The 25449-nt window shown below is 45.4% G+C and overlaps 1 protein-coding gene across 2 annotated transcripts in view; it reads right to left on the reverse strand.

Annotated features, from left to right (window-relative positions):
- Positions 1–4408: 4408 nt before the first annotated feature.
- LOC147633776 (uncharacterized) overlaps positions 4409–25449 on the reverse strand; it is a 55630-nt gene continuing 34589 nt past the window's right edge. For both annotated transcript variants that reach the window (XM_086804799.1, XM_086804800.1), the window contains exons 4-5: positions 7007–7096; positions 4409–6183 (exon numbers count right to left, since the gene is read on the reverse strand). In XM_086804799.1, the coding sequence (XP_086660925.1) occupies positions 4606–6183; positions 7007–7096 (1668 nt within the window). In that variant the 3' untranslated portion in view covers positions 4409–4605. The remainder of the gene's footprint in view (positions 6184–7006; positions 7097–25449) is intronic.

Here is a 25449-nt window from a genome sequence, read left to right on the forward strand (position 1 = left end):
TATAGTCATGTGTCAGGATGGCACCATCATTAAAGACCCATCATTGAAGACCCATCATTGAATTCCAAGAGCTTATAAGAGCAAAAATATCAAATCAAAGTGTTTTTCTTTGAGTACATCATGTCACCTTGTGAAATTGCTTGCCATCATGGTGAAGTTATTGAACATGTGTGCTTTAGGTGTGCATGAGTGTTGAGATGATTGGTGGCTCTTAATACCTAAGTACAAGAGGCTCTGGATACTTTTCGAGTGGGGTGGGGATTGTCGTGTAGCGAAGGCACCGACTACACCCATTGGTGTGCTTTTTGGAGCACGCAATCGAAAAATCCCTACAGCACAATGTTCAGGTAACATTTTTTAGTGAACTTGACAAGAATCCTTCTCACCATGGGTTGAAGAGGAAAAGGAAATTTTGAACATGCATTTTCTTTATATTTCATCCAATTACTACTATTTTTTAAAGAAGTGGAGGTGACATTTTTCCTTCTCCTCTTAAGATGAGGTGAATTTTTTAAAAGTTGAACAGTCTCCAAGATAAAAAACCTTGTTGCATCACTTTATTTAAAATAAGGTATGACAAGAAAGTGTGCCTGATGGGGTGGAGAGAGCAAGTAAGTGGTACAATCACATTTTTATCATTTCAATGCCAAAGTATCCATCCTCCGAATGGGATAAAATACCCCATCTAAAGTGTACCCTCAATCGAGCAAGACCTGCTGCTGTGAAATGCTACTTTTTTCCCAATGTGCATTCTTAGATTTTTTGTTTGGGCTACTTTGTCTTGTGTTCTATATGCTAGTTTGAAAAGTGAAATATGCAAAACCATTGTTCTTGGTCTATCTTTGTGAAAAGGTGGCTAGCGAAGACTTTTAGGATTCTCTCTTTTTCTTTTTCTTTTGATAGCACTTAAAAGATGTCATTTGGGGGCATCTATGGCATCAAAATCACCTTGGACTTGCAAACCATGTGGATTCACTTCACCACAATGGGCACCCAACCCCAAATGGCAATGTCCCCATCCACCGGTCACTCATGGAGTGGATAGGGCATTGAAGCCTCCAGAAAAGAACCCGGGTTCAAGCCCCTATTGTGACCAACAAACTCTCTCTCTCTCTCTCTCTCTCTCTCTCTCTCTCTCAGGTCCTTGGGATAGTCTCCTATAATGTAAAAACAATTCTTCTCCTCCTCCTCCTCCTCTCTCTCCCTTCCCCTCCCCCCCAATCTCTCTCTCTCTCTCTCTCTCTCTCTCTCTCTCTCTCTCTCTCTCTCTCTCTCTCTCTCTCGTGGGGCAGATTGGCTAGTGCAAGGGCCCTTATAAAGGCCATGATCCACCCGAGTCAAGTCCCATCATTGGTCGTATATGCCCTCGTGTTGCATTCTATCGACGTTAATGCCTCCCTCCCTGCCTCCCTCCCTCCCTGCCTCCCTCCCTCCCTCCCTCCCTCTCTCTCTCTCTCTCTCTCTCTCTCTCTCTCTCTCTCTCTTTGCACAAAGCAAGATCATGATGAAACAAGGTTTCCCCTCCTCTCCCACTCTTCCAGCCCTACATACACAACCTGGTAGATTCCATTTATAGGTAGGGTGTTAAGGGAGGTAAAGTGTAGATTGCATTCATAGGCTAGGTGTTAAGGGAGCTAAAGTGTAGATTACATTGACAAATCGGGTGGTGAGTCGTCCACTTTAGCTGAGAGACTAATCTCTATTGTCTTATATGCACAAAGCAAGATCAGGATGAAACAATGTTGCCCTCCAGCTCTACATACACAACCTGGTAGATTTCATTCATAGGTCAACATGTGCTGAAGTGTAGATGACATTAATTCATAGGTCAGGTGTTAAGGGACTAGCTAAAGTGTAGATTACATTGACAAATTGGGTGGTGATGAGGAGTACACTTCAGCTTAGAGACTAATCTCTATTCTCTTATATGCACATCATGTAGTATTGTTGTCACCATACACAATAGAAAGCTCTCAAAGACACATGATGCATGGCACTCCTATAGGGAACATGCTCAAGTGTGAATCTTGGAAAGTTTCTAGCAGTAGATATGGTGGGGGGTTACATAAAGGAATAGATACTTAGATATTTGCTAGCCAACTATTAGGAGAAATTGGAAGCCTTATGCTCTTACCATCATTCTTGTAGAGGAGGATAAGAATATATCACAAACCGCTCAACTACAAGGTGGCTAGAGTGATCACGATCATAGTGTATCCTCATTCCAACATCCAAAGGCGCCCACACTGCACGGGGGCTAGGGTGTGAGGGCACCGCACAGGGCGGGTGGGGTGACGGCACGGCACAACGTCAGAGATGGAGATTCGATATGGTGGAGACGACCCTTTAGGGGGTCACTATCAAACATCCCAATGATAGTTAGACATGCCCACCAACACAACGGACCCTGTTTGATTTTCAGAGGAGCTTGTCTCACGATTGTGTTTAACCCTATTCCCTCATCTCACGGGAGACTGTAGTGATTCTAGGGTTTTTTGGAGATGCCTAATGAATCACGTAATGTCATGCATTATTCTTGGCTGTGTGGGCAAATTTGGCCCCGTGATAACCAGTGATAGAAATGTTGCTTTCTTTCTCTCTTGATTTGAAGGCACTAATCAGTCATGTGATCAACATTAATGGATGATTTGTAACACTTAATCATCTTTTCATTAATGGATGATTAGTAACATTAATGCATTCATGGTGACTAGCACACAATGAGCAATAATTAATGGCTATGACCAAATTAGCAAGCGATTCATCATCAGTCAGTTAATCATGTAGTGATTTGCTACACAAAGTTTTTTTTTACAAGATTAGGCAATAAGAAAATGGTTCCTTTTACCGTGGATTTAATGTGTTGCAACCCTAAATAAAAAGTAAATATGTTATTTCAAGCCCAATGTATCATCTACTTTGGCAAACTATAGTTTTTATCTTCTTTATCTAGATTGTGAACCTTCAACTCTCAATTTGGCTTGACTACTTTCTAAATTAGGTAAAGACCAATTGGAGTTTGCAATGGGATAAAGCAATAAGTGACATGACAATGGGAAATAAGCTTTATGGCAGTAAGATTGATAAGAAGTTTTCATGGCAACGAGGCACAACAAATGTCAAATAAGCTTTATGGCAACAAGATAGGTAAGGGGTCTTTATGGGAGACGACACACAATAAATGTCACGTCTTGTCTGATAAGGGTGAACAAGAAAAAACATTAGCAGAGCAATGGACAAGCTAAAGCTCAAGCCCAAAACACTTACCTCCTCGTACCTTGGTGGTGTTGATCCAAGTTATGACAATGGAACTGACTTTGGCCTGTGGACTGATAATTTAGAAGAATAGAGCTCATGTGTTCAACTCAAATTTAAGCTTGATTTTTAATTAGCCAATTAAACATAATAATGTCTTCACTTGAAGAAAAACTAGACTTAAAGAAAGCATTTTTACTTGGTTACCATTTGCTTAACTCTTAGTTGGAACTTCTTGTGCAAAAAGTTATCTTTCAAGAACTGTGGGGGTTGAGGAGGTTAGTATTCCAATTGTAGAATCTTGCTTTCTTCCTCAAGAGAAGAAAATAAAAGGAAGCACATTAGAAACAAGTGCACATAGCGCTTGGTTTTAAAAGCTCACAATAATATATTAGTTGTAATCATGGAGAAACTTACTACCAATCAGATGAACAATGTTGGATCATATGGTAAAAGTACATCCGATGACCAATGGGTTCCCCTCAAAAGGACAAGTCCTTACACAGAATGTTTTCAAAATTATAAAACATTACTAAAATATCGGGAATAAAAAAACATTACTACGGGAAAAGTATCCACACATGGAACACCATGGTTGGGTCTAGACAACGATATCGCGCTCTTCAAACATGGCATATTTCCACTAGTAGTTTCTTTCTTGAGGTTACATATTCTTTCTGGAAATCCTTGCCCTCAAGCAGAAAATCTCTAAAAAGAAGTAATGCAGCTTGAGTGAATAGACATGATGCCACTTCAGCCAAACAGCCATAATGCAGCTTGAGTGAAGACATGATGCCAATTCAGTCAAATAGACATACTCCCCCCACAAATTGTTGTCCCCCCCTCCTCTCCTCTGCATGTGCACACTTGCCAACCTGCAAGTAGCTTTTTAACTTAAAAAGCCTCAATAACAATCTGCCTGCAGAGATGAACACAACACAATCAAAGGGCAAGGGGAGAATGTAGTAACTGGCATTTCCATACAATTTTGGCTGTGATAATGGCATAGCTTCCTTAATTGAAACAATTACCTGCCTGAGAGGGGCCTTTGAGACCTAAAAACAATATATTTCTCTTAACAATAAAAACAAAAACAGTTTCCTTTCTATAGAAATACAAGAAGGTGAAACAAGAGACACTCAAGCTTATCAGATGCAGCAGCAACTAGCACAATCATTCACTACACCTCTGTTAAACATACACACACAGTCAAGCTTGATGACTTAACAACACACATTATCTAAAGCCCAAGTATAGATAGAAAAATACGACTGAAGATGCTGGGAAATATGAAGTTCTTTTCAATGTACAGAAAAATGCAGCCAAACTCAATCAATGCCAGACCAACTTTCAAATAGATCTCCTTGGCTCCGTGCTCTTCCGCTTCCTTTTCAGTACTTCGGTCTTATTTGGTGAATTCGGCACCATGTTTTTGGCCTTTGCACAAGACGGACAAAACCAGGCTCCCTCAGGTATCTCTGAAAGGGGAGGAATCAGGCAGTATGTATGATAGCCTTCATCACAAGCATCACATAAGAGGATCTTGTCATCATCTGCATCAGTTTTGCATGCCCTGCAGAGGCATGAGGGGCAATACCACGTTCTGCGCGGGAGCTTTTTCAAGGAGGGCCTGAGGCAAGACAAATGGTAGCGTTTTCGGCATCCCGAACACGAAACGGCAGATTTCTTGCCTTCAACCCCACAAAGCTTACAAGCATTCTCATTCTCTAGAAGAAAAGCAAGCTCCGGAGACCCATTTTCCAGGCTATGTTCTCGAGATCCATTCTCAACACTATGCTCTGGAGATCCATGCTCAACGCCATGCTCTGGCAATGCCTTGCCCAAAATATGTACTGGAGAAGTGTCTTTAAAATACACATGTTCTGCGGATTCATTCTCAGTGGCAAGTAAAGAGTCCCTGGAAACCCGATCGCATACCGAGCAATTGTGAACATTGGAATGGGTGGCATCTTCATGGGCATCTTCATGTGAAACGACAAATTTCCTCTGGGCTTCAACACATGTAGGACAATACCAATACCCATCAGGGACTCTGTCGATGGCAGGAGTCAGGCAGTTCATATGATAAGCAGCATCACATGCATCGCACAGGAGAACATTATCGTCTTCTTTCTTGCATGCTTCACAAATTCCTGCTTTACCAGTGGTCTTAAGAAGCTCCCTGCTGGTTTCACTAATTGCAACACTACTCAAGAATAGCTCTTTCCTTGTTTCTTTAACAAGGACCCCTTTATCAAGGGTCCCTGTACATGGACTCTCCACAACCTCCTTCAAAGTGCACAAAGGGCAACACCACCCACTTGCAGGCAAAATGTCCGATGTCAAATCTAAGCAGTGGGTGTGATAACCTGCACTGCACTGTTTGCACACGATGCACTCGGTACCCTGCTCAAGCCCACATTTTCTGCAAACACTTTCTGGATTATTGTCTGCAATAATGACTTTCAATGCCTTCAGTGTTTTAGCTTTACTAACTTTTTCAAGCCGCTTGCTGCTTTTCTGTGGCCTGGATCTGGTAGCTTCCTTCTTGGAATGAGAATTGAGTTCTTGAGAACTAGCATGTACAGCTTGATGCGTCAATGGTGTAATCTCCTGACCAGAACTGCCCTTATCTAATGTGCTGGCTGGTTTTGCAGGAGTCCTTTCTGATGGTGTTATCTCCTCACCAGAAGAGCCCTTTCCTAAGGTGCTGGCTGGTCTTGCAGGAGTGCATTTTGATGGCGGCACCACATGGTTTTCCTGTAAGATGTGAGTGTCATCAAGAGACAGCCAATTATAGTCAATAGACTGCTTGCCATGCTGAGAACTCAGTGGTAGAGGTTCCTTTTCTTCCGGCATCTCCTTTGAAAGAATACTGCTGCTTGGCATAAGACTTTCTCCAGAAGAGACTTGAAACAAGCTCATTATCTGAATACACAGAACCAGCTTTAGTTGGCAAGTAACTCACCACAAATCACATTTGCACTTGAAATAGAAAGACCCATAAGCTTCAGCTCGGCCACTGATCGAGAGACATCAGGAGAGCTCATGAAATAACCTGCTTAACTTCTGACTAAGAAACCGCCAGCTCATATGGCAGGCGAGATGCCAGGAGTGCAAGTTCTTGAATGACTGTCTAATTGAGTAGGGCGGAGGATAGTAGAAAGGGCATGGTCATAGGTGAGTATATAAACACACCCCTCTTGAGCCAGCCCCAAAAGGAATGTACCATACGATGGCAGTTGTCAAATTGTCCCAAATGGAATCAAAAGGGCAACTCTCGAAACGCAAATAAGATGAAAAAAAATGTAAATGCCATGTCATCATGCCAGGGAGGGGCCTAGGCAGTATTACAATCAAGTAAATGAATACACCAGATCAAACCTGAGAAACAACTGGTTGAAGGGACACACTGCAGTTGGTGGGCAGCACTCATGATCTTGTCGCTAGGTAGGAAAACCAAGCTCAATGTGAGGCCGCATTTCAACCTACGTGGCCATTCCCAACCTACACTTTTCAACACCATTGTCTAATCGTGTTGGAAAGCGTTGATTAGCAAAGGTTTAAACAAGGTTGACAAAGGCTACTCTTAGGCAAAAACATGAGAACAGATTGCGACCTTGCCAATGCCAATTTTGACAGCTATAATAAGCACCATATAAAAGGGGGCCCTTCTGGTATTTTGGTGCAAGTATCCAACATATAAAAAACATGAAAAACACAATATTACAGAAGCTTATGATCGGGTTACCTCTTGCTTGTACAGATTGTCGGAGAGCTCTGAAAGAGAATGTGCCAAGGTAACAAGCTCGTTTCCAGCAGAGAGAATATTCTTCCACACCTAGAAACACAAGCGCATGTAACTTAGACAAATACAAGAATGAGCTGAAGAGCCAACAATGTGATTGTTAATGAAGCAATCAAACAAGCACAAGTGTGTGACCAACGAGTTAAGAACTTCACAATAAGAGGCCTGCCTTTGCGGCTAGAGAGAGAGAGAGAGAGAGAGAGAGAGAGAGAGAGATTGAATAATGTTACATGTTGGAAGTCTTTGGACCTTCTTGTTAGTTTGCATATTGCTGAGGATCTAAGTATCGGTAGGCTGTGAAGCATGTCTTCGAGTTACTTATAGGGCACCCAGTCTCTTGGATTGTTCTCTGCCCGGGAGGGTGATATTCAGCTGCATGCTTCAGCGATTCAGATTGGGCTGGTTGTTTTGACCATTAATGGTAGTTGCTTTCTTTCAGGTACTTAGAGCATATCTTGGTTGAGCAAGAAGCAACCAACAATGGCCACTTCGTCTTACAAACAGAAAGCAACAGTTGAGTGTATGGCTCAAAAGACAGTTGGCAGATCTTCATGTGGCATCACAATCCACCACACCCATTCTCATTGAGAGTCAGAGTGCTATCCCCGTGGCACAGATCCCAGTTTTCCATGCTTGTACTAAGCACATTGAGGTGGACTGGAGAGAGAGGCTACATGTCAACCTTGTTTACGTCTCTACACATGAAAACATTGCAGATCTGTTCAGCAAGGCACTGCCCAGGGAGAAGTTTGAAGCTTTCTGAAAAGCTTTAGGCTCACTATCTTTTTGAGATTGATATGTTACATCCCTCTACATGTTCACATCATCACGGGGCTTTTGTGTTTTTCTTTTTTCTTTTTTTTAGGGGGGGGGGCACTTGGATTTGTGAAATCTATAGTAATGACCATGTGAATTAGGGACACCGGGGCACTTTTTACCTTCACAATGAAGGGTTTTTCCCCCCGCATGTGAACACTCTTTCAGAGTGTGTAAAGAGACTCATTAAGTCACTCACTTTTGTACTTGCACCCTTGTCTCATTATTGTGTGCGTCGTGTTTTTCCAATCTCTCCTTTAAGTTTGTGCTTCATTCCTAACCCTAAACCTAACCCCAAACCTAACAATGGTGACATTACCCCTCTCTTCGAAACAGTTGTCCTCCACTATAAGAGAAGTCATATCATCCCAAAGCTGATTGTGCTTTGTGTGCTTCATTGCCAAACCTAAATCTAATCCCAAACCTAACAATGGTGACATTACCCCTCTCTTCGAAACAATTGTCCTCCACTATAAGAGGAGTCATATCATCCCAAAGTCCAAAACCATAATCTCATGTAAGATCCAAATGTCCCATGATCATCGAGTCCTGCTGTCACATGCACGCTCAAATCATAATCCCTGATTAGGACAGCATTTAGAGCACCATCAGCAGTAGCAGCTGCCAACATCACAACTAGCATTATCATCATCATCAACAGAAAAAAAAAGCAGAAAACACAGATCTTCCCCTCTGGAGAAGAAAACATAGGTTTGAAACAATGCGGACAGCCACCAAGTTTGCATGAAAACGCAGCCAATCAGCGATTCCAGGTCTAGACGTCTCTAGGCTCTGATACCATGTAAGAGGGCAGCGGAAAGATGTAGACGAATGACAAAAATGCTGAAGCTCCAAGACAGAGATGAGAGAAAACAACAAAACACTGATGCACTAATCTCAAGAAAAGAGTCCAGCCCGTAGGTGAGGCGTGGACTCCGTAGGCAGAGGGCTGAAGGTGCCCTAAACTCTCTACCAACTATGGTTCCTTCAAAGTCAGTGAGCAGATCAATGAGGTGATTTTTGGTTGGCTTTAGCCTTTGCCGAATCATTGGAAAATACACGTCGTGTTTCATGTAAGCCTCTTTCGCAAATATGTGGGACCGAAGCCTAAAGAGTCGGTTATGGAAGATCCACCTGAAGTGGGTGAGCTCAAAGAGGTAGCTGATTGTGTCTCACAAGGAGCGTAAGCTTGCAAGAGGCAAACTTCAAAGGCGCTACCTTGTGAAGTTCAAAAATTATTCACCCATGGATGCTAAATGGATGAATGGGGTATACTCCCAAGAGTATCCGCAACTCCTAGAAGCATATTTGGAAGCTTTTCGGTTGCGGTCAGCTATTTAGAAGTCGGGGGGGATGTCACTAGTTGGGCATTCTCTATACTTCCCGACCTATGGACGGGCTACCTTGTGTGGACATGACACCTCATGGCACGGGACTTACATCTATGCCAAGTGTCATGTGGAGTGGAACCTCATAGTAGGGAACTAATGTCTACACCAGGAGCCAGTAGCATAGTCACATGGGTCGGGGGACGGGAATGGGGACGGAGAAGGGTTTGGGGATGAGGAACGCCTAGAGGCAGGGAACGGGGACGGGGGATGGGACGGTACACAAAAAATGCATCAATATATCCATCAAATGTTAAGTATTTATATTACATTTGAGTATTTTGAAAGAAAGCACACAAAATGGCACAATTCATGATTCATATTATAAAAATAGTGTACTGCTGTGTACACAAAACACAATACAACTGTTGAGACTCACAGCTGAAGCATAGTGCCATAGTCTACTGTCTCTAGAATGCAGATACTAGAAAATAAACCATGTCTACATAAATATAGCTTGGGTAGAGGGTCCTAAAGGCTGAGCTGCACATGTGACATCCAAGGTTGAAGACTACGGCATTGCGCTAATCAATCAGAATCCATACTGAAGGAAACACTGGCCTCATTGTCATGAGCACCAGTCTCTCTGACGTCAACCTGCTCATTCTCCTTCTCTTGTTGCTACTCCCACTCCACAAAAGGATTAGCTTTTGCAATCACCCCCTTGCCCAACATACGCAAGTTGGCACTTACAAAAACCAAATCATGGGCTTTTTCTACGCCAAGGCAGTTCCTCTTCTTTGATGCAATGTGACTATAGGAGCTCCAGAGTTGCTCCAAACAAGAGGAGCTCACAACTTGGCTGAGAATGCGAATAGCCAATTGTTGTAACTCTGGTCCATCTGATCCAAAATCGTCCCACCACAAAGCTGCCCCCACCCGAGTCCGATCCTCCTGTGCATCCGGGCAACCATACATGCCACGAAAAGATCTATACTCTGCAAGTGAGTCTCTTATTTTGCGCCTTGCACTAGGCTCTGGCACCAATCTCTCTAAGATAATCCGCCAACCACTATTCACCTCTCGATCATTTTCTTGACCCTTGCCTTGAAACTCGGGGTCCAAAATGTATGTTGCTGCATGCAAAGGAGAATGATATGCATTCCATCTTTTGACCCACAGATCCTGAACCATCTCATACTTGCTCTTGAGAGTGTCCTCCTCATCCTCGTCATCATGATCAAATTGCTCTTGCTCTTTAATGAGCTCTTTCAATTTCTCAATCATCCTGTCCATGGCCTCATACACTTTCCCAATGCATGGCTTCATGCCATCCACAAGCCTCAACAAATGCATTATGGGCTGCACCATTGCATCAATGCGACGCACATGCTCCCAAAACTCAGGATCTTCAGCATCATCTTTGCATTTCCACCCTCCAGTAGTAGAGGCTAACGGAGATGATGTGAACTCATCACTAATGAAAACCTGCCTCAATGCGGCACTACATGTACTCAGCCGGCCCAACATCAGAAAGTTATACGCAAACCGTGTCTCCGAGTACTTCAAGAGCTGCTTGCTTGATTTCTTATGACACTCATGTAGTAAGAATTGATGATTCAACACAAAAGTGACCATGTGACTTGCCCTCTAAATGATGGGCGCAATCACATGTGGATACATCCCTTCAACAATGGCACCTGCGGCCCTGTTGGCGGCCTCGCCATCCACAACAAATCCCATAACAAGGTCACCACCAACAAATTCTATTGCCTCTGTCCACTCTGATGCAAGCACATCAGCACTCTTCCCAGTCCCTGATGTATCATGCAATGAAACGAAATACATCTCTCCTTGAGAATAGGCCACTCACTACCCCATGGATGACCTCTTTCGTGTATCGCTCCATCCATCAGCGATGAGAGACACTCCATTCTTTTTCCACGTATGCTTTGTGTTCTCTGCAGCTTGCTCTACAACATGCCTCTCTTTCTCAAGAAGAGTGGTACGCAAGGTCTCTGAGGATGGGGGAGTGTAAGATGGACCATACTCGCCAATCTTCCTCACCATAACCTTGAAGTACTCAGATTTGGCAGCATTGAAGGCAATATGATCACAAAAAAAGAAGCGAGCCACTGCCATATCAACATCCTCCTTTCTCTTGGGATCCCATTTCTAATCGAGGGTGCTCTGTCGACGTGTAGGAACTATGGATGGCATGCTAAAGGACGCATGTGGTGTGGAGGATGTATGGCTAGCTGATGCTGATGCTGATGCAGAAGCTCTAGAGGCTCTACTACATGCCTCTGATACAGGTGGCCTGACAAATGTTGCGGGGTCAATTGCCACAGGATGTGCCGCCCTCCTTGCTGTAAAGAGAGACGCTTGTGCTGCAGCCCGCTCTAAGAGCTCCGTCCTCTTCTCTTGGCTTACATTTGGGCAAAACTACACCTCATGCCCAGACTCATGGAGAAGGTGAGCTCTCACCTTGTTTGCCCCACTTGTTCGTGTGTATGGGCATAACTTGCAACGCCATTGACGTGAACCTCCCCCGCTTCCTGGTCTTTGGGATTCACCTCTTCCCACCAAGACCAATTTGAACCCTTGCCCCCAACATGGGCTGCTGGTGCTCGCAAGGAAGAGGCCATTGTGATTGAACTTTGAGCTTTGAAGGCTGGCCACTGGGGCCTGGGGCCTAGAGGCTGGGCAGCTTAGATGGAGACTAGACTCTAGAGTAGTGGGTTGTCACCTGTGGCAAGAACTTGTGCTGCAGCCTGCTGTGCAGTCACTGCACACTGCAGAGCAAAGATGGAGGAGCAAAGACGGAGGAGAGGCTGAGAGCAAGTGTGCACACTGCATAGGTGATAGCAGAGACGGAGGAACCTGGAAAGCGCACAACAGCACAGACCTGGAAGGAGGAGAGCAGAGATGGAAGAGCAGAGGAGGAGGAGAGCAAGACTGCAAGTGCAGAGGTGACAGGTCACAGCAGAGACGTAGGAGTCTGGACTCTGGAGAGCACTCGATCGCACACAGCAGAGATGGATGAGAGCAGAGATCGCTCGACGCTCACACGACTCGGCCTTCTTTTTTACCAAAAAAAAAACATAAAATGAGGCGCCCGTTCGTTTTTTTCCCTTCCCGTCCCACATGTTTAAGGCATCCCTTGATAGGGGACGGCCATCCCGTAGTGAAGGACGGGACATGGGACATCCCCCCTGCAGAGGGACGCGTCCCCATGTGAAAGGTAGGCCGGGACGGCGTTCCCCTGTCCCCAAGGCCTGGGACGGGCGTCCCCTATGACTATGGCCAGTAGGCTAGATATGAGAGGCTGGGGATTTTGGTCCGCCCATATCCAGATTACGGTATTCCGGTTGGCCTTGGGACATAATGTCTATGGCCAGAATGACCGCCTGCTACAAGCTAAATGAAAGGGAGATTGACTACATATGCATCGCATACTTGCATGCTTGGAACTGTTTTCGCATGAAATGTTTTACTGCCTGCAAGATCTGTGTTTAGTTTATGGGCAAGGGACACCCTCTCGTGAACTGTGCACTAAATCTGTATTATGACCTTGCTTATAGGTTGTAGACAGGTGGTAGGTGTGACCCAAAACTCTTTGTTTAAGCTTATTTGTGTTTTAGCTCATTGTGCTTCTTTGCACATCCACACTTCATTAAAGTACAGTCGGACAACTTATAAATGAATTTGGGCATCCACACTTCATTAAAGACTGGGTGGACAGGTTATAAGTTTGGACACTTAATGGATGGCAGCCGGCCAAACTCTCATAAATCAAGCACTCTTTTGAGTAAAAGAGTGTGGACCCTCTCCACTTATGGGAGGGTGTGGCTCCTGTCGAGGTGGCAATGGCCACCCACTATCCGTATAGAAAGGCTTATTCTCTCCCTCCCTTCAAGGGATATAGGCGCCTACTTCATGAGGAGATAAGGGTGTCAGAATGGGCAAACGGAAATGAGACAAACACCTATGAGAACAGAAATGCAGAACTGTAGGAGAGAGAATTTGTATAAACTCTACTATATACAAAGGATCTGGTACAAACTGTTGTGGGGAGCAAGGGTGGTATATATACCACCCTGGGACTACTGGTCGGCCAGCCTAAAACAGACTGACAGCCCCATGAGAGCCCATGACTGGATAAAATCCAGTCGACCAGCAAACGGTGGGCCACTCCTGGTCGGCCAACAAATCTACAGCCGACAGCAAAAAAAAACACCCCCCCCACGGGTCCTACAAATAGGAAAAATGGACAATGAGGAAAAAATGGAGAAAGCTCCTAGCCGGGCGGGCACACCCACAACAGAGGCCTTCACTCCCTACTGAGTAATATGGTAGGGACAGGAGATAAGTGCTAACACCCCCTCTCAGCTCTTGGATGTGGAACCAACTCCAGTGAGCTAGAGTGCTGATGGAGCATCTGCTGAGGTAGAGGCCTCGTGAAGAAGTCCGCCACATTGTTCACCATCGAGCAAAAGATAAGCAAGATGTCATTAGTCAAAATCTTCTCACGAACAAAGTGATATTGTATCTCTGTGCTTGGTCCGAGAATGGAAGACCAGGTACAAGCAATAGCTATGCAGCTCTCGTAATCGCACTGGATGAATGTGAGTTCCTTCTGTGGAAACCCAATCTCGCTAAGTAACCTCCGTAGCCACACCACCTCGCAAGCAACACCACAAGCAGCTCGGTACTCTGCCTCAGTAGAAGACAAAGCAATAGTTGGCTACCTCTTGCTACTCCAAGAAATAGCTCCTGAGCCAAGGGTAAATCCGTAGCCTGATGTAGATCTCCTCGTGTCTGGATCTCCTCCCCAATCAGAGTCACTCCAACCTCGGAGACTGGCTTGGTCCTTCGTTCCCCCTCTAGTGTCATAGAAGAGTCCATCCTTCGTACCTTGAAGATACCGCAAGATCCGCAATCCTACGTCCCAATGAATCTTCATAGGTGTCTGCATCAACAGTCCCACTGGAAAATTTACGTCCAACCTGGTGTTCAACAACCAAATCAATGCACCAACAAGCTTCCGATACAAGGAGGCATCAACCTGCTCACAAGGATCATGTACTGTAAGTTTGGTATTCGGGTCCACTGGAGATGAAATAGGCTTGCAGTTCTCCATCCCAAAGGCCTGCAGCAACTCATGAACATACCGCTGCTGACAAACAAAGAACCCCCTCTGGGTCTGCTAAATCTCCAATCCCAAAAAGAAATGGAATAAGCCTAAGTTCGTCATCTCAAACTCCTTTGACAAGGCAGACTTCGTCACAGCTATGTGCTCCACATGACCGCCAATGAGAATAAGATCATCGACATAGAGGGTAATCAAGGTGACCATACCGCGTTCCCGAAAGAGATACATGTCACCATTTGGCCACCCAATCGGTCCACCTGTGCTTTCTCATCATGTATGTACATTGGACTAGCATCCATGGCAGTTGTATAAGTCGAGGATTGAGGCCACTCATGAGATACTATGGAATTGGCTTTCCGTTGGGACTTGTACCTCTGTGTACATGCCTGAAACTGCCTGGTGGATTGGTGTTCCATTGGGTCTGGTACCTCGTGTACTTGCCTAGAGCAAGTCTATTTTGGTATCGTCTCATGAACGGGAATTGTCCAAACCTTATCCCATTTATACAAAGGGAGTAACCAACCATGTGTTCGTTCTAGCTTGCACCACAAAGAACCTACCTGACACCTAGAGTGGACAACTCACCACCTCACTCTTCCCTCTCTCTTCATGATTCCTCTTTGGCTGTATTTTCTGCACTTTCTCCTTCCCAACTCCATATCCAAGCTTGCTAGGGTGTTTTTCCAACTTCCAAGAGTGTTTCCACGTGCTGTACACTCTCCTACACACTCCCAATGACTGAAATTCAACAGAACAGCTCTCATTTTTGCTGTAATTTCTCGTCTTTTTGCTAATTTCAGCCTTCCTTTCTCAAGTTGAACCATAGGGGAAGCTTTCCCAGGGTTCCCTTCATCCTCTTGAAGACTTTTGTCGAGAACGATTGTAACAAAACGAAGATTTCAACACTCCAAGCACTTCCATCGTGAAGACTTCCGTTGTTATCGACTCTACTTGCAATCGGTAAGCTTTTATGCTTAAATATGGAAGTAAGTAGTAGGAGGGAGAAACTGGACTCCAAGATCACATACCTTGTGTAGTGTTCTTTTGTCCTACGTGTCCTCTTGCAGATTGTTGCTACCATATATTGGTGGAACAATAGAGAGCAGATGGTAGGGAACATGGGCACTTGAGAGGGTAGTGTGCACCGACAGTCAATTGCTTGCAATAATGTATTCATATGCATTGGTATGGAAATCTGGTGAAAAATGCCCATGACACTATGTACTTGATTCTCTCAAGATCAATATACTTTATTTGAGGGGCCGGCCGTTCCGGCTCATTATACGTCTCTTGTCAATTCAGCAAATTACTTCTTCTATTGAGCATGTTGTTCATTAAATCTTGGTGTATTTAAGTGTATTGTTTAGCATTGTGTTCAACCAAGTTACATTGGTATCAATAATCAGAGCATACGGTTCTCTTTCACTTCTATCATGAAAGATGATCACCGTGAACACTAGCTATCTCTACACTCAGAACACTATGGACAGCCATAGAGTGAATGTTGGAGATGCTAACACAAGAGGCGGGGACAATGAAATGCATGCCTCCAATGCTTTACAGGATGAGCAAACTCATGTGGTGCACACTAGGAAACATAAATATGTGGGACAGCCATCTCGTGGCAAAGAAAATGCAGGAAGAAGAGTCCATAGTCTTAAGGATGAACTTACTTGTATGCAAGCTCTTCTCCATGCACAACAAGAAGAATTGAAGCTCTACCGCCACAAGGATCCATTGGTACATGACCATTTGAAAGCCAAGAAAGCTGAATATTATATGGATTATGCAATGGCAATGATTGCTCGAGAGTTGCACATGCAACCGAGGGATGCAGCACGTGCATACTTGGCTCGTACCGAGGATGCCTATACAGAAAAGGAAACCATCCCATGGGCTGGCTGCTGCGCTACAGAGAACAGTATGCCAGGCGGCGCTGGTTAAATCTCTCTCTTTGGCTTTTGGAGGGCTGGTTGGCTGCTGCGCTGCAATGTATACAGGCGCCTACTAAATCTCCTTCTCTTGTGCTTTTGGCAAGACGCCAGCTGGCTGGACTACAGGCGCACAGGGCTGAAACACATGCGCTTTTGCACAGAGTCAGGCTGCAGCTTACAGGCTAATTTCTCTAGACACTGTCACCATTTGGCCACCCAATTGGTCCACCCATGCTTTCTTATCATGTATGTACATTGGACTGGTGTCCATGGCAGTTGTTTATGCAGGGGATTGATGCCACTCATGTGATACTGTAGACTTGGCTTTCTGTTGGGACTTGTGCCTCCGTGTACATGCCCGGAAATGCTTGGTGGATTGGTGTTCCATTGGGTCTGGTACCTCGTGTACTTGCCTGGAGCACATCTATTTTGGTATAGTCTCATGAACGGGAATTGTCCATACCAACGCTGCATTGCATAGCATCTTTATGTGCTTGCTTGCAATTGAAATTGCATGCTGTTTTCATGCTTGCTTGACCAATGTGTAGTTCCAGGTAAGGGGACGCCCGCCCACGAACCGTGCGTGTGAAACTGTCTGTTGACATGGTTATGTGGCATGTGACAGGTGGTAAGTATTGGTCATAAACTTGGCCTTAAGAGTTAACACTAATTTATAAGTGAGTGTGTACACACTTCATTAAGTTTTGGGCGACCAAAAACTCACTTATAAATTATGACCAACCCGGTGTTCACACACATTGATGTCCCGAGGTGGACACAACCCAATGTCCACCACCCAGACCTTATCCCCTTTGTACAAAGGGAGTAACCAGCCATGTGTCCACTCTAGCTTGCTCCACAGAGCACCTGCCTGCCACCTACACTGGACAACTCACCACCTCACTCCTCTTCCTCTCTCTAGAGTTTGGCACCTGCCTGCCACCTACACTGGACAACTCACCACCTCACTCCTCTTTCTCTCTCTAGACTTTGGCACCTCCTTCATGAGGACTGTTGGACACATTCTCCTTCCCAACCCTTTCCATCTTTATCTACTTTCATCTCGAAGATGAAAGATCTCCCGGACGAGCTTACTGTTTGTGGCAAGGCATCTCTACAAAGGACATGGTTATTCAGCTTCTCTCCAAGCTTCCAGAGAGGTTTGATGCATATTTTCAGTCTCTTGTTTCTTCTCCTCGTCCTGTTCCAGTTACTTGGGAGAAAGTTCTCCCCTCCGTTATGAAGATTGAGTCTCGCTCTGAGGAGCAGACTGGCACCTCTGGTGGCCCTGATGGAGCTTTGGCAGCGCGAGATGAAGGGAAGAATCAACAAAAGAAAGGGAAAGGGGGTTCTGACAAGAACTCCAAGGATTCCGACAAGGATAAAGACAACAGCAAATCTTCTAAGAACAAGGACATTGAATGTCATTATTGTTGCAACAAGAAGGGTCATAAATCACCCCAATGTCACAAGAAGAAGCGTGAAGAAGCAGCAAAGAACAATTCCTCTACAGCGGTGTCCCAGACCAAGAAGGATGATAGCATTAGCAAGTGCTCATCGTATACTTGCTCTTGTGACTTTTCAGTCACGGTCGTGGATTGTGGATAGCGGTGCTACTGCTCACATGACACCCCATCGAGATTGGTTCGAGGACTTCACTGCCAGGTCAGGTGAGATAACTTTGGGTAATTCTTCTTCCGTGCCAGTGCATGGTCATGGCACCATCCCCATCTTCCACTCTTCCCAGGACAAGAGGTACTTCTCTGACGTTCTGTATATTCCAGATTTGGCTTTTAACCTTTTGTCAGTGTGGAGGTGATCTTCTCTCATTATGAGATTACCATTCGTGATAAGGCAACTGGTAGCATCTTGGCTCAGGGAGTCCAGGATAGTGGTCTGTACAAGTTGACCGCTCTTCTTTCTTCTAGTGCTTCTTCTGCTCTTTGGCATGCTAGGTTTGGCCATTTGAGCTATCAACTTCTTCAGCAAGCTTCGAAGGATGGGTTGGTTGAGGGTTTACCGACTATCAAGGCTCCATCTTCTGCTTGTTCCCTTTGTTTACAGGGAGGAAGCAACACCGAGCCGCCTTTCCGAAGGAGGCGACACATAGATCTTCGACATCACTTGCTCTCATTCATGAAGACTTATGTGGTCCTATGAGTACCGCGTCTTTGAGTAAGGCGTTGTACATGCTCGTGATGGTGGATGATTTTTCTAGATATACTTGGGTTTTCTTTCTGAAGACCAAGGATGAGGCTTTTCAGCATTTCTGTGATTGGAGAGTTGAGGTGGAAAAAGAGACCGGTCGTTCGGTCAAGGCTCTCAGGACCGATGGAGGGGGTGAGTTCACATCCCAAGAGTTTCAGCAATATTGCAAGACCCATGGCACTCAGAGACAGCTTACTACAGCATATACTCCATCACAGAATGGAGTTGTAGAGAGGAAGAATAGGACCATTATGGAGATGGCCCATGCTATGCTTGAGCATTCTTCATTACCTCGACGTTTCTGGGCTGAGACGGCTTCCACTGCTGTCTACATTCAGAACAGGTCTCCTACTGCTGCTCTTCCCGATAAAACTCCATATGAGGCTTTCCATGGTGAGAAGCCCTCCATTGTTCGTTTCCGAATATTTGGGTGTTCGGCGTATGTTCATGCGCCTAAGGAGCATCGCTCCAAGTTGGACTCGAAGTCTCAGCCCATGACTTTTCTCGGATACAACACTGTGTCCAAGGCATATCGTCTTTATGATCCTTAGGCTGACAAAGTTGTTGTGAGCCATGATGTGGTGTTCGATGAGACTTCTACATCTTCAGAGAGGGGTGATGAGCTTCTTCTTCCTCCACCTCCGTCTCCGCCTTCTCCTCCTCCTCCCGCTCCTTCTGTTACGCCTCCAGTTGTGGATTCTCAGTCAGATGATGATGACTCTACTCCTCCTCCAGCGAGTTTGAGCAGATCTGTGCCTGGATGGTATTATCAAACAGTTCGTGATTCTGGGTTACGTGAGCTTCCTTCTGCTCCTCCGCCTGGTTCTCTCCGGCGTTCTCCCAGAGTTACAAGGAAAAAAATTCAAGAGGGCAACATGTTTGTTAATTATGCTCTTATGTCCTCTATCATTAATGGTCCTTCTGATCCCACTTCTATGGACGAGGCTCTTTCACATGAGCCTTGGCATCGTGCTATGCAGGCAAAGCTAGATGCTATTGAACGGAATGGCACTTGGATTTTGGTGCCTAGGCCACTGCAGCATAAGGTGATTGGTGTGCGTTGGATCTTCAAATTGAAGCTCCGAGCTGATGGCAGCTTGGACAAGCACAAGGCGAGGTTGGTTGCCAAAGGTTATGCTCAACGCCCTGGAGTCGACTTCGATGAGACCTTCGCTCCGACGGCCCGGATGACTACCATTCGCACCGTTCTTGCTCTTGCAGGTCATCATAGATGGCCTGTTTTCCAGATGGACGTCAAGTCGGCTTTCCTGAATGGAGAGCTTACACAGGAGGTTTATGTTGATCAGCCACCGGGATTTGTTGTTCCAGGCAAACAGGATCAAGTGTACCGGCTGAAGAAGGCTTTATATGGTCTGAAGCAAGCTCCGCGGGCTTAGTACCAACGGATTGATGAGTTCTTTCAAAAGCTCGGCCTGCGGCGCCGTTCTCATGCAGATTCGAACCTCTATATCCTCCTTGAGAGGAGGTTGATTGTTATCATTGTGGTCTATGTTGATGACCTCATCTTTACAGGTTCTTATTCTGTGAGGATCCGTTCTGTCATGGATGCTTTGAAGACAAAGTTTGAGATGATGGATCTTGGCCTTCTCCATTATTTTCTCGGCTTTGAGATCTGGCAGACCTCAAAGGGCATTTTCTTCTCTCAGCAGAAGTACATAAGGGAGATTCTCGACAGATTTCAGATGACTGGATGCAGACCAGTATCTTCTCCTATGGATATTGGTGAGAAGCTTTCTCTACTTGATGCTTCTCCAAGGATTGATCAGGGACAGTATCGGGTTCTCGTCGGTTGTTTGGTTTGGTTGACCTACTCCCGATTGGACATATGTTTCGCACTCTAGACTTTGGCATCTTCTATGGCCAAGGATGCACTCTTGTTGGATGGTCTGATTCAGATTGGGCGTTCAACCACTGGATGTGTTTTTACACTCAGATCTAGAGCCATTTCATGGAGCAGTAAAAAGCAACCTATTGTAGCACTTTCCTCACAGAGGCAGAGTATCGTGCGGTTTGTTATGCTGCATGTGAAGCGATTTGGTTGCGGAGATTACTGGAGGAACTTGGCTGTCCTCCTATCAGATCTACTCTTCTTTGGTATGACAATCAGAGTTGCATCGCCATCACCAAGAACCCTATGTTTCATGCTCGTACGAAACACATTGCGATACAGTATCACTATGTTAGTGAACGGGTTCTTGTTGGAGATTTGCGTTTGGAGTATTGTCCTTCAGCGGAGAATGCTGCAGATTTGTTCACCAAGCCGGTTTCTCATGCTTCCTTGGCTCATCTTCGGCTTCTCGGAGTTTGTTCAGCATCTAGTGCTGAGAGGGGGTGTTAGCACATTCATCCCCAATTTCTGCCCATTTCTGGTGTCCTTTTGGTCCCTTTTGTATGGCCCTTGATTGTGGGCTGGCCATCCCTTTTTTCCGTATTTTCCTGGGATTTTTCCCAGCCCATGTGGTATTTTACCAGTCGGCCAGCTCCTCTACTCCAGTCGACCAGCATTTTCAGCCCCAATCGGCCAGCACTACCCGCCTATAAATAGGTGGGGCTGGCCTCTCACTTTTCATTCAGTCTTGTATATATTTTGCTCCCTCACTTATGAGACTATCTGTGTCTCTTGCTTGGGACTGTTTTGCTTCAGTATATTCAGCATAGTTGCTCCATATCTCTCTCTCTCTTGCACTCTCTATTCAGCACACTCTAGTGCGCCCCTTTGCTTCCGCTCTATGCACTCTTTCAAAAACCTCTTGCATTGTGGCATTGATCCAATACCGCCCAAACTCACACTGTTCTTCACCATCAACAAACCAACGCTCCATTCCTCTTCATGATCCTCTTCAAAACCCCTTTTTTTTCATCTTCTCTCATGGTCCCCTCTTGGCCTGAGAGGGGGTGTGTGAAAACATGTCATTTTATCCAGCTCGAAAGGGTGTTTTTGGTATTTAATTTGTCTTACTGTTTACCCTGACCGACCAGTAACCCTTCAGCATATAAAAGAAACTCACACGTTATTCACTTTAACAACAACACGCATCACAACCCAGAGTCTTGCTGCAGCCAGTGCTCCTTCATCTTCTGGCTGTGCATCCTCTCCTGCTGCTGCTACAGGCCGTTTACATCTGCCTATCATCAGCATTTACTGGCTTTACATCAACGTACATCAGACTATCTTCAGCGCTTACATCAGTGTTTACATCAGACTACCTTCAGCGCTTACATCAGGGTTTACATCAGTGTTTACATCAGCCCTCGTCTACTGTACTTCAGCGTTCAGATCTGCAGTAGCTTCTCACCTACAGTATATCAGCGTTTTATCTACAACATATGGGACAGCAGCCCTCTCTGCTACAGTAGAGTTTTCCAGCAGGTTTACTTCATTCATCATCACTGGGATAGCAACCCTCTTTGCTCCTTCACCTCAACATCGAAACAGCAACCCTCTTTGCTTATTTCTTCATGACAGCACCATGAGTATATAACATGCACCTTCCTAAAAGGTGAATTTGGGTTCCTGGATTCATCTAGGTATATGATTCAGTCGTATTAGCGGACATGCAGATTTCACATTGTGAAGTTTTCGTCCAAGTTGCGACCAATTGATATTGTGCTAATTCTTTCTATCTTTAGCGGTGCATTTGCCCTATCAACTACTTATTTGTTGTACTAATTCTTTCTGTTTGCTACTTCCCATAGTGCTAGGCTTCATTATGGCCGAGTATGCCTTGCATCTCTGGAGGTTTGACAGAAACTCAGTACGAAGGGCTTTGTGTGAATATATGCTCTTATGTGTGTGTGTGTGTGTGTGTGTGTGTGTGCGTGTGTGTGGAGTGCGTGTGTGAGAGCATCTCTTGATACAGAGTTCTACAACCACTATTGGGCACTAATGACGTTAGTGGGTATGTCGCAGTATCTAGTCCATACTATGCATAATGGAGTTGATAGTTATATACTCTTGTGGGTTGATTACCATGAGTATATAACATGCACGTTCCTAAAAGGTGAATTTGGGCATGTTCCTGGATTCATCTAGGTATATAATTCAGTCTTATTAACAGACATGCAGATTTCACATTGTGAAGTTTTCGTCCGAGTTGCGGCCATTTTGTATTGTGCTAATTCTTTCTATCTTTAGCGGTGCATTTGCCCTATCAACTACTTATTTGCTGTACTAATTCAGTCGTATTAGCAGACATGCAGATTTCACATTGTGAAGTTTTTGTCCGAGTTGCGGCCAGTTGATATTGTGCTAATTCTTTCTATCTTTAGCGGTGCATTTGCCCTATCAACTACTTATTTGCTGTACTAATTCTGTCTATTTGCTATTCCCTTAGTGCTAGGCTTCATTGTGGCTGAGTCTACCCTGCATCTCCAGAGGTTTGACAGAAACTCAGTACGAAGGGCTTTGTGTGAATATATACTCTTATGTGTGTGTGTGTGTGTGTGGAGTGCGTGTGTGAGAGCATGTCACCAATTGGCCGACCATTTGGTCCATCTCCAGTTTTTGCGTCTCGTTCACTTGAGGCCAGGCCGGTGTCTCGTGTGAAGAGGCCAGTATTTTGCTGACTTGGACGGGAGCCAGACTGGTGCCACCCGTGTGTTAGCAGGATGGTGTCGTATGGACGGGAGCCAAACCAGTGCCACCCGTGTATGACCTGGACTGTGTTCGACCCATGGGATTGTCACGCCATGGAAGAGCCAGTATTCGTGCCGTGTTTTGCCTATGGGACTGTCACACCATAGGGAGACTCGTGCCTGGAACTGTGTCTTACCTATGGGACTGTCACTCCATAGGAAGACCAGGTTTTTATGTTTTTATGTCGTGCCAGTTTTGTGCCGACAGATATTTTGTACTTGTTCCATGAACGGGAGATATGTCCATGTTACTATTTGCACATGCACACATATTTTGCATGTTTGAAACTGTTTTCGCATGACATGTATTTGTGTGTTTGCCTGCTTGACGTGTTACTTACTGAGCGGGGACGCCTGCCAAGTGAGTCGTGAAGTCTGCTCTGTATTCTGACGAGTTTTGGTGCATGTGAACAGGTGGTAAGTATGTTGCACATGTTGTTTTTATTATTTTATCTCTAACCTCTTATTTTATAAGGTTAGGGGTTCACATTTATTTAAAAGTGGGCACCCACTTAGGGGCCAAGGTGGGGAGCCCCACTTTAAGTGAGTGTGGGGGTGGGCATGGGCACCTACCCAAACTCCCCCACCCACATGCAAGCATGGAGTAAACTCCACTTTAATCTTATTAAAAATAAGGGGGCCTCCATCAAGCGTAGAGAATCACCGTGTCCACCCTGTTACGTGAGACAACCAGCGCTTCAACCCTTTGCTCCTCAGGCTGCGCTTGTACTCGGGCAAACCACTCTCTGCACTTCTGTACGGACTGCTCACATGCTGCACTAACCTCCGTACAGGTGACTGTACTTGCAGCAGGAGTTCCCTAACTGCAGGCGGCTACTCTCCCAGGTGGCTGGTTGCAACTGCACTACAGGCTGCTGCTCACCTCCCATACAGGCGACTACACCTCACTGCTGGCGACTGCTTCTCCCTTCCCTGCACAGCGGCGGCACTTCCTCCATACAGGTGGCTGCGCCTGTTTTCCAGCAGGCTGCTCTGCCTACACAGAGACGGCTGCCATCACCTGAAGGCTACGCCTCAACTCTACTGCTCATCCAGGCCATCTCCTTTTCAGACTACAGCCAGGCGGCTGTGCACTGCAGCCAGGCGTTACTAAACTGCACACCCAGGCTACCTCTGAATTGCTCCCCCAGGCGGCTGTGTGTCTAACTTCGTCAGGCTGCGTGTGCATCACCAACAAGTGGCGTCTTGCATCCAGGACATTGTCCACCAAGTAAGCTGTACTTCTCCTCTCACAGCTGGCGGCTGTGGTTTCTTATGGTGGTACTTGTCTTGATGACTCTACACGAGGCAACTGTTTCTTCAACAAGGGTGGCTTCAAAGTCTACACAAACACCATAAGTATTGGTTCTCTATCAACCATCTACAAGTAAGTGACTTTCAGATTTGAATAAAGTATTTCATGTTTAAATCTGATAAAGGATTCATTCCACTCGGCCAACACCCGTTCGGTGCCGGGTTGTCCAAGTTATATTGGCGAACCTCGGTCCAAAGGTGCTGAGATCGGGAGAGCCAGGCATTAGTACAAGAGCGCCTGTCTGTGCGTGGTCTCGGAACACCAGTGAGGCGCTCTCCGCGGAGTCCAGTGAAAGCACAGGACCGTAGAGATTGGACCACACTAGTGGTCGTTCTGCTTCGAGCTTCTACATCGAAATTCGAGCCTATTTGTTTGGTACTGTTTTCATATGTACATGGACATTATCTGGTTCTTGGAACCCATGGAGCATTGTATTTATTAAATACTCCCAATAAATATATCATATATTGAGGGGGGGGTCGGCCCGTTCCGGCCCCAGTGCTGGTGTCCATCTTTCCATTTCATTTCATTTTAATTTCAAGTTGTTTTAAGTTGTCCATTTCAAATTTGTGGTTTTAAAGTTGTGCTATTAAGCGTGTGGGTGTCCAACGGAGTCTTTCCCACTTGACGGGATCGGTTTCATTGGTATCAGAGCACGGTTGTTTCCCTCTTCCTAGTGGGGAAACGAACCTGTGTACTGGACATCCCGCTTTTAGCAAACTTAAAACACAATGGACAGCCAAGGCAACCCTTTGGAAGTGCCAAATTCGAGGGGTCCATCTAGTGCTTCTCGTGGGTCTGATGCCCAGCGAGGTAGACACAAGCCCCTTGAAAGGGTTATGGATAGTGAATCCAAGGGTCAACTGTCTCCAGGAAAGACAGTTATGCTTGAACAAGAGCCTGATACTATGAGGGCTGAAATGGAACATATGAGAAAACTTTTGCAGGCTCAAGAGCAAGAGTTAAAGTTTTTG

The sequence above is a fragment of the Cibotium barometz genome, chromosome 11 (assembly GCF_041138505.1).
Source record: "Cibotium barometz isolate CiBa-2024 chromosome 11, ASM4113850v1, whole genome shotgun sequence".
In the NCBI taxonomy this organism is placed as follows: Eukaryota; Viridiplantae; Streptophyta; class Polypodiopsida; order Cyatheales; family Cibotiaceae; genus Cibotium; species Cibotium barometz.